This window comes from Charadrius vociferus, unplaced genomic scaffold (genome assembly GCF_000708025.1).
Source record: "Charadrius vociferus isolate BGI_N301 unplaced genomic scaffold, ASM70802v2 scaffold308, whole genome shotgun sequence".
Classification (NCBI taxonomy): domain Eukaryota; kingdom Metazoa; phylum Chordata; class Aves; order Charadriiformes; family Charadriidae; genus Charadrius; species Charadrius vociferus.
In genome coordinates, this window is record NW_009649929.1 from 1665553 (window position 1) to 1675971 (window position 10419).

A 10419-nucleotide genomic window follows, 5' to 3' on the forward strand; every position below is an offset into this window, starting at 1 on the left:
CATTAAACCGGCAGTGGGGCAGAAATGCTCTGAACCTGGCTCACTGCAGCCAGATTGGGAAAAGAGCGGGAAGGAGAATTAGACTTTTTGGTCCCAAACCCACATCGTGAAAGTCTGGATTAGGCCAGAGGCAGCTTGTGGCCTACTCCATAAACCATACAAGAGCCAAGAGCTGTCAACTACATTGCTGAGAAGCCAACTTTCCTTCCCCTATTCCACTGAGTCTCTGTTGCCCAGGTCCCCTCTGCTGTGGCTGGCAGACGTCGCACAAGGGAGAGGCTGGGATCTGGCAGCCTTCTCCACATACGAGTCATCAGAGAACAGACCAACAGCACCTTTAATTTAAAAGGCAGCAGAAAGGAGTGCACCGCTCCCTGGAAGCACCATTTGGCCTGAGGAGAGGGAATTGCCACCATCAGTGACATGTTTTGTGCAAGGAGACGAGGGCTTCCTGGAAGCCATGCCTTGGTCTCTCTGGAAGGAAGGCTGCTCCAAGCTCAGTTCATTCGTGATCCTTCTCTGCTGCCACAACACCCCATGTCCACTCCATTTTACAGTGCCAGCCTTCACCTGGGACACACATTGGGCTGCGGAGACAGCCTACCACCTCCCTACACCCTCCAGCCCCGTGGAGGTGCAGCTTTAGTCTGGGCTTACACAGCTAAAGCATAATACAGACACCTCTCCAGATGCGCAAGGTGACTTTTCCTCTAATAAGGGCATTTCAACACCTCCCACAACATACACTGGGCTTTATGCATTGCTGCTGCCTCGGGCAGGGGGGAGGAACTTGAACCAGGAGCATCTCAGAACACATGAATGCACACCTTCTCAGCCACACAACAGTAGTGGCATGATGTAAGGATGCTTAAGCCTGGCTTTTCTCACCTCCAGCAGTGGTAACCACAGGCAAGGCTTTATTATACAGTCTGTCATCAGATCTCCTGCAAACACTGTCACTGCAGACATTGCACTAAACATTCAGCTCCAACTGAAACTTGGAATTAGGAGACTTCTACCCTGGAAGCAATGGCTTTGTCTTCTGCTTGTTTTGGGAGGGCAAAAAAAAATATTTTTTTTTCTTGTTCACAGCTATGGGAGTGGAAGAGGCATCACCATACATGCCATTTCAAATGCGCTCCTTTGATTTAGAAATATCTTCATTTTTATACCCAGCAAGTGTAACATGGATTATACTTTTAATAGACCTTTTAGAAATATAAAACTTTTCAAAACTTTACTGGATAACTGCATGCTATCACTGGATGTCTAATTATTGTGGAACATCCCCCCCAAAAATCTCACAATTGCTCCTTGAAAGTCCATTATTCTGTGACTTGCTTCTCTGAGCCTAATCAGTCCCAGGTCTCACATGTGGTGGGAAGAGCTGTATCAAGCCAATCCATCCACCCAACAGTACCCAATACCACATGCCTTAGTAAGTCTATAAAAATATGGCAAATACACTGATTCTCTCCTAAATATTCTCCCAGTCTCCAGCAATTTGTGACTCAAGAACTTCCTCAGTCAGAGGCAGTGGCTTCATATTTAATGGTCCTCAGTGGATCTTTCTTCCTGAACTTGTCCTGTGCTGTACTGAACTCAAGTAGACTTGTAGCATCCACAACGTTCTGTAGCGAGGAACTTGACAGCGTAAGTGAAGAGCTGTCTCCTCTTCAGGACCCACTACCTCCTCGCTTCATTTTGTGATCCTTTGGTTTTGTATCAGGAGAGACAACAAACAAGTGTTGCCAATTCACTTTCTCAATGACACTTATGATTTCATAGACCTCTGTGAAATCTTCCCCTGTCTCCCTTTGTCATAGCATCGTAGGAGGCACAGTCTATTCAGCTGCAGCTCGCTGGAAGCTGTTCCCATACCCCTGATTGTCTTGGACACTCCTCACCACATCCTTCTGTTTCTGCCATATTCTATTTGAATAGAGAGAGCCAGAACTGTACGCAGTATTCATTACACTGGTGACTCTATATTTACAGTCAAATATCAATTTTTCATTTTGTTCTCTGTACATTTCTAACCCTTAATTTGTTTTTTTCACTACTACTGCTGATCCTTGAGTGGACATTTTCCTGGAGCTATTTACTATAAGCCCAATATTTCATTTTTAAGTGCCTTTTAGTACATTCAGATTAAGTTTGATTTCCACCCCTGCCCCCATGCAATACCTTGCATTCATCCACACTTTATCTTCCATGTCGCTGCCCAGCTGCTCATTACTGCAACATCCTTCTGGGGCTCCTTTCAGCTGGCCTCATCTTTACTACCCTGAACAAAACTTTCTCAGCTGATCTTATTGTAAGTTTATTCAAGCTATATTTAAGGACAGGCAATGAAAAGATGCAGAAAGAGAGGTAGTCTTGTACAAGCTTACTGTGACTGACTGGCAAGTACTCAGCAGCAAGTAGCTGCCCAGCGTCTCTACTGCTCTGTTAACCAAGACCTCTGGAGGACTGAATCCACCTCAGCTCACACTGGTACAGGTCCCCCTTCTGTTACTGATGAGATGGAAGCATGAATTATGAAGCTTTAGGAGCTCAAGCAAGTTCCCTGTTCAGAGCAAGATACGCAGGTTAAAAGTTAATTTTTTTTATTCAGCTTCCTGGCCCGATTGGGAGTAATTAAAGAAATTAACCTGTGCCTTATTTCTCCAGGAATGAAAAGGGGATAATAACTGTCCCTCCCTCACAAACAAGTTGATAAAATAAAATCCACTAATGGCTTTCAAGCACTCTGATACCAGAGCAACAAATACCATGTAAGGATCCTAATTTTTCTGTGGGAGCATCTTCTGTACTTCTTGGCATTGTTATCTGTGGCTCAGGTAGATGTTTGTTTTCAGACAAGTTTTCACTCCAAGAACTTCTCCTGTTCCCAATAGAAATCCTGATAGCTTGTTCTCTCCCTCCTGTCTTTTCCAGCATTAATGCTATTGTATTTGTTTAATGGGGTTAATATGCTGCTGGTATAATAATGATCGTGTACAGATGTAATTATTATGTGTGATTAATTCTGCAGCTGCTGAAAAGCTTAGAGGACTTTTCTTAGGCAAGGGAATATCTTTACAATAGTCCTTCTTAAACTGCATTACACACAGACAGAAACCCCCAAAGAAACACAGAAGGGGAAAGAACAAAGGATGGATTAGAGGAGAGTGCACTGCACCCAGCAGAGTAGCTGATGAAGATTAAACATCATGTGGCCAGGGACCATCTCTGTTGAGTGTTTATACACTGACTAGCACAAATGATTGCTGGTCCATCACTACAATCCCAAGGTACTACTACCATGACATAGTATGTAACTGGTTATAAATTTTTAAAGATGTGTCTGCCAGTGGTGTAGGCTTCTCCTGTTACTTTTTTTATAACAAACATCCTTTAAACAGACACACTGGGTTTTGTTCTAAGAAGATACAACACCACAGACCAAAATCTGAAGACCTACACAATGCTAGCACAGGTTAATGATTTGTACAAGAACCAAAGAGAATGAGGTGCACAGCACACAAGCCATTAGCACTAAAACACCAAGGGTGTCCACATCTGACAAAACTGTAGATGCTTTTCTGCATAAGGCTTTTTGGCACACACTGATAATTTACAGAGTATGCTGCAGCCATACTCTTGAGTGCTCTTAAGTACTCTGAGTGATAATGGATCTCTTTGCGTGATCAGGGATTGCAGACTCAGACCTGTAACTCAGCATGTTCCCCACAACAATACCTGGACACTTATCCTTGACCAAACTATCCTTAAATCCCACATATGTGACCTGAAGAGAAGACACTGCCTGCAAGATTTATGTCTCTGTAAGCTGTCCAGCTGTTTTCTAACCCAGTTATTACCTATGTTGTAGACAGGCGGGGGTCAGTCTCTTCTCCCAAGTAACAGGTGATAGGAAAGAGGAAACACCCTCAACTTGCACCAGGGGAGGTTTAGGATGGATATTAGGAAAAATTTCTTCACTGATAGGGTTATCAAACATTGGAACAGGCTGCCTGGGGAAGTGGGGGAGATGCCATCCCTGGAGATATTTAAAAGACAGGTAGACATGGTGCTTAGGGACATGGTTTAGTGGTGGGTTTGGCAGTGTTAGGTTGATGTTTGGACTCGATCTTAAAGGTCCCTTCCAACCTAGATGATTCTATGATTCTATGTAAGCACATACAACTTCGGTATTTACCTGACTCAGTTTAAAGGTTTAAGTGAAGGAGATGTATCCAGGAAAAACTGAGATGTGCACAATCTTCCTTTTCTTCTCCACAAAACCATTTGTTTTAGCTTCTGCAGTCTTTAACATCTAAAATCACCAATGACCCTATCTAGTTCCTCCTTCTGCACACAACGAAATCGCTGCACAGGGATACCAAGGAGGAAGCACGGCCGCTGAGAGACTGAGCTCACCTGTGCACGACCACAGGTGGCAGAGAAGAGGGTCAAGGTGGGCAAAAAGCACAGATGGGGAATTTGCTGTCATGCAAGACTCTCCTGTCATTCCCCAAAACTGCAGCTGTCAGCAGCAGACAATACTCAAGCCCCTGGGCTGCGACAGGACCACATATGGGCACTGTACAGGCTCTGTGCATGCAGAGCTGGGAATGGAGACGGATTCTGCCCATTGACTTCTCTCAGTCTTACCATAAATGGCTGCCCTGAATAACAGTTTGGGCTTGGTATTTAAGTGTCCCAAAGCGCTATTATATCTGAAATCCCCATGATATTTTAAAGAAATAAATCACTCCCTCTGAGCCTCAAACAACAGAACTGCAGATAGGATGTATTTGAGAAAACACAAGGGCTATTTGCTTACTCTCCAGAAAGGGAGATAGCAGTTTAATTTTCACCTAGTGAAGGACTTATCGAGCATCTCATTCAGCCACCAGCACGTTTCAGACAGCAACAATCGGACCTCACAGCACTCCTCTGCAGTGCCTGCAGGAGTTATCTGTGAAATGCTACTCCAGTATCTGAGACAAGTGATGGTCTTCCTTCTTTTTAACTTCTTTCAATTCCTGTTTCACTGTGTTTTCCTTTTCTCACCACACTACTGGGAACTTTATAGGCGCAGAAGAACAATGCAGAAGCAAGAATGTGACTTGGAATAAAAGAAGCAGATTGTGATAGGTTCAGAATTTGCATGTAATCATTTATAAATTTCTGTGTTTCACCTAAAAAATGATCTGACACTGAGAGATACTGATCTGACAATGCAAAAGTTGATCTGGATACAGAAAGAATGTGAAGAAACAACTCAGGATAGCCGTAACAGCAAAGATGGAACAACTGTTAGGAAACAATGTCAGGACTATTAGTTTGGGTGGCTGACAGAAGACTTTGGCCAGCTTATCAAACCGATTAAACTAGATTTATCTGAAGCCCTACAAACACAGAAATGGAAAATTCAGGCAGAATTTAAGATGAAAGGTCCCTCAAGGAATGCCTCCTTTTCCCATATCCTGCTCCTTTTCTCACCTCATCAACAAAACCAAAATGCTTATGAGGTTTCAAGACGCTACCAAACAAGCTACTGCACTCCTGTGTGCTCAACAGCTAAAAAGCTGAATGCGACATCTAATCAAGGCACCTAAACTTTCCCATGCTGAAAGCTAACCTGTGCACACACCGCTAATCTGCCAAACCCTATCCCACCAGAGGCCCAGGATAGACACAACTCCCGAGCACTCACATTGAGTTATAAGGTTGCTCAGCTTATTGCAACACATGGACCTATACAACATGCACCCAAAAGACATTTGTCAGAAGAATACCAAAAAATGTCACTATTTGGTCATAATATTGCAGGTAGTAAGCTGACAGGCAATTATTTGAGTTCTGTGCAGTGAAGACATTTCATTTATGGGAGAAGAGTGGGCATTACAGATGCCTGACCCAGCCAGACAGAAGACAACTTGTGCAGGGCCTGATTTAAGAACAGAAGTGGTGCATAATCCACATTTTCAGGCAGCTAAGAGACAAAACTCCAATACCACAGGCAGATACATGAAAACACGCCAGAAAAAAACTGCAGCAAATTAAGATGGACCTATATTGGGGCTACTTTAATTTCATTTCTGAGAATAAAACTTTAGAATACAGCTACACTGCAGCGTATATAAACACAGATGAGCTTGCTTGCTAGAGCATGTGGTAAGACTCTTGTCTCAGTTTACCTTTGCTTTAAATTACTAAAAAGGTCCCAGCTTGAAACCTTTTAATAGAACAAGTACGTGCAAACAAGAACAGGTCTTGTAACTCACATGGAGACCTATCTTGCCACAGCTAACACAAGACCAGCTAGGGCTACACAGACTGGGGTCACGTGTTTTACTGTTGCACAGACTTGCCCTTAATTCTCAAGAGACTGACTGATGATACAGATGATTTCTGTAATATACTGAATTATAGTTTAGTGGAAACTTAAGTTTTCACATCCGTATACTGAAATATTACATAAATATTTTGCTAGCTCTGGGCCAAAGAGCACAGCATCTTGCAAAAGCAATCTTAGCATTTTGCAAGCTGGAGACGCTATGTCAAAGCTGGTGAATGCAAGGAACTGTCAAAGGTTATTACCTTTGACAGGCAGGCAACCACATCACAAAAAGCAAACACACCAACAAACAAAAAAAAATGTTATTTCATATTGCCATTTGCTGCCGGTTTCAGACAGGAGACAAAAGGACAATACAAGATGAATACAGCACTGCCATTCAACCCCTGAATGAGGCACCCCAGCAGCAGTGCAGATAACACCATGCACTACGGCTGCATGACACCATCTATATCATGGACATTAACACCGTCCTTTCATTCTCCTTCTCAAGGACTAACTACAGCTCAAGCACTAACTAAACCTACTGTAAGGCAATCTGCATTTTTTCCTTTAGGTGTTGGAGGAAGGGGACCTCAACTGTTGCAACCCAAAAGAAAAACTTGCAAATCTTCTTTCTGCAGAAGATTTTCTTGTGCGGCAGAGGAGAATTCACAGCAGCAGGATCAAAGCACCCAGGGCCCAAAGCACCGGGTCACCTAGTGCTCAGCAGCACAGCAAGGGGACTAAACAAAGCACAGCCCTGGGAAACACATAATGGCACTAGGCAGGGCCTCTGTAGGTCACACGGTAACATATAATCACTTGAAAAGAGCTTCTTTCTTTTTATGGATCTGCTGAGAATTACTCTGCGCTTTGGGTATAATAGCACTTTTACCATAATCAGATGTTGTAAAGGTATATGCAATAAAAGAGACATTCAGGTATTACTGTCCCGTCAGCTGTGTCTTCATACAACTGCCTCCAATTACACTGTAAAATTCACCAGCACACGTATTTGGCATAATGCTTTTAATTTTCAATCAGATACTCTGCATGGAAACCCAGCTCAGAAATGACATAATTGAATATCTTGAGGAAGAAAATAAAAAGCAAATTTTGACTCAATGGTGTTATTTAATAGCAGTGAAAGTACTTACCAGGTGGCCTATTAATTGCAAGGTTTCGGAAATGACTGCCTTTGATCATCTCCACTGACAGCCGCCCCGTAGTGGCATTGTACGACAATCCCACGAGCAGCTCTGGCACCCCTCCATGCGACAGGGACTGTGTTGAAGAAGCGCTATCACTGTGAGAGACTGCTGACAGACTAAGCTGAGAGTCTGCACTCTGCAAGGAAAGAGCACCGAAAGTCTCATCAGGACATTCACCAACACCCTCCCTTAATTTATATCTTGTAGCCTTGTTTAGTAAGATCTCTCTTAAGAAATGACAATGACTAAGAATGAATTATGATGGGGCACCAGAAGAATCAGAGCATCACTTTTACAAAAACACATCTCTGAACTTTTTCTTTAAAGATGAGGAACTCTGCGTAATGTGTTATCACTAGCATAGATCAAAGCCTCTGAGATAAGCATACATCCTACTACATGAAATGCACAGTAAATCTCCTTGACAATGACTTTTGGATGGAATGCATTTTGCAGTTTGGGTTTTTTGGGTCATGTAGTGTGTATTTTCTTACTTTCTTTCCTCGCTACCATGATGCTTTCTCTACCCCCTCTTCACCCGGAGTATGATGTTTTATTCATGTCGTGTGCACAACCTCTCACCAAGCTTTTTGTAGACAATGAATCATGACAGAGCTCATCTACACAAATTGATCGGCATAGCCAGAGCTGGATACAACTGTGATGTGCATGGAAAACTATGAAGCAGCACAGCCAGTTCCTCATCACATGACCCACCTCTCCACTTCCATCTGTCATGAAAAGGAACTAATTGCTAAGCCTTTCTGGTGACATGGAAACTGCACAATGCAGAGATTCACAAGCTAGTAGCTAGTGACAAATGAGATAGCTCTTGCACTGGCAGCAGTACAGGTCCACTAACATAACGCTGCACAAGAACTACTGTCCTTGTTGAAATGAAGACGTAATTAGTATTGGTGGTTCCAGGACCAACCTACTATTTCTGCCTGGCAGAGCATGTAGATGTAGTACATCCACGTGATTTTGTGTAAGCTTGCTAGCTGAGCCGTTGTTAATAAGGCACAGCTTTGTGTAGGGCAGACATGCCCTGTGCTTCCCCTTACTGACAACTTTTCAAGTGACAGTAGGACAGATCCACCAGTTGCACTTTAACAGCCCTGAATGAAAGATATCAGGTACAGCTAGTCCCCATTCACCAGATGAACAACTTTACAGACTACATATTTCTTGCATCAAACTTACGCTCAAATTACTCCTTGGCTCCAAGACCAATGTCACCTTCGCTTCCCCTTCCTGGCTGATGTTGCTCAGGTAGAACAACTGCTCTCCCATCATCTTCTCTCCAATCATCTTGTGCACCGCATAGAGGCGGAAACGAATGGCGTGGCTGCTTAACTCCTCTGGCTCCAGCTTACTGAAGGTAATTTTATCCTTGAAAATGGGGATGGGTCCTCTCTGAACACTTGTCTTACCCCTCTGTTTCTTGCTAGGCATCAGGACTGTGTGTACTTGCCAGGTGTTCACACCACTGCGGTCTTTGTCTGGGATATCCCTGGCCTCCAAGATAGTAACTACTAGCTTTTGACTTGAGGCTTTATAGTTGAAGATGACATCCAGATCACCACATTTACAGATGGGCTCACGAGCACCATGATAAGCTGGTACACTGCTCGCTTCATCATGTTCCTGCAGAGAGAAGGAAGAAGCAAAACCTCCATTAGACTTCGACTGCCTCTGTGATCCCAAATCTATTAAAAAAAAAAATTCTCTTCACTTGTGCTTGCAAGTGTAGGCAGTTGCTCTGCAGAACACGACGAGGAACTTCTCTACTTTGAGGGTGGCAGAGCACTGGCACAGGCTGCCCAGAGAGGTTGTGGAGTCTCCCGCTCTGGAGACATTCAAAACCTGCCTGGATGCCATCCTGTGAAACCTGCTGTAGGTGACCCTGCTCGGGCAGGGGTTTGGACTAGATGACCTCCAGAGCTCCCTTCCAACCCTGACCATTCTGTGATTCTGTGATTCTCTGAAAATAAGGATCCCACTGTTTCTTGAAAAGTCAGTGCTAGTTAACTGCCTGGTTTTGTGTAATATTCTCCATACAATCTAGTAAGCAACAGCACTTGTTGAAACATTTCCAACAAAAAGTTTCATCAATATTTAAGTGTTTTGCAGGAGACTATTAACGTGAAAAAAATCTATATAAGGAAAAACTAAACAAAGTTTTTTTAAAAAAATGTCATTCATGCCATATTTGAGGCATTAATAAAACTTTTTGGTTTGATTTGACTAAAAAGAAAACCAACTTAACCTATTACTTTGAATATACACTGGAATTTTTTCAGAATGGATTTTTTTACATTACTGAAAGCAAACAATTCAGTCAAACTTGCTGACTTTTTAGATATTTTGTTCTGTTGGAAATTAAAAAAATTAAGGACTGTATTCAATTTTATGGGAGGAGAAATTACCATGTCAGAATTCCTTGCAGAATGGAAATTCCATTTCTAGATGTTACCCTATAATTCAATACTTTTCCTACAGCTAAAGCAATGATAATCAAGAAAAACAGCCTCATTAAATACATATTGATTCTTTATTCTCTTTTTAAATCTCCCAAGAGAAGCATCTGTTCCTTCTGTTCAGTTTGGATACTAATACTTTCAGAATAAAAATTCAAAATAAACAATCAGAACATGTGCAGACCAATTCACACACAATCTTTCACCTACTTTTAAAAGAAAAATCATCTTGATAAAACAACATAAAAAACATGGATGCTCACCTTACCTTTTGATGAGTGGGTGTGTGCGTTTCTGTTCAAAAGTGCTTTTCTATCTTAGAGCTAGAATGTGCTTCATGTGATAAAGGGGTTGCTATAGTAATCAATGATTTGTATTTAAACATGAATATAAA

General features: G+C 42.5%; 1 protein-coding gene across 1 annotated transcript in view; it reads right to left on the reverse strand.

The window, feature by feature from the left end:
* The window catches only part of SYT16 (synaptotagmin XVI), a 42023-nt gene that overhangs the window by 5288 nt on the left and 26316 nt on the right, over nucleotides 1–10419 (reverse strand). Inside the window, exons 3-4 of the mRNA XM_009891203.1 lie at nucleotides 8749–9192; nucleotides 7492–7681 (exon numbers count right to left, since the gene is read on the reverse strand). Coding sequence (XP_009889505.1) covers nucleotides 7492–7681; nucleotides 8749–9192 — 634 coding nt within the window. The remainder of the gene's footprint in view (nucleotides 1–7491; nucleotides 7682–8748; nucleotides 9193–10419) is intronic.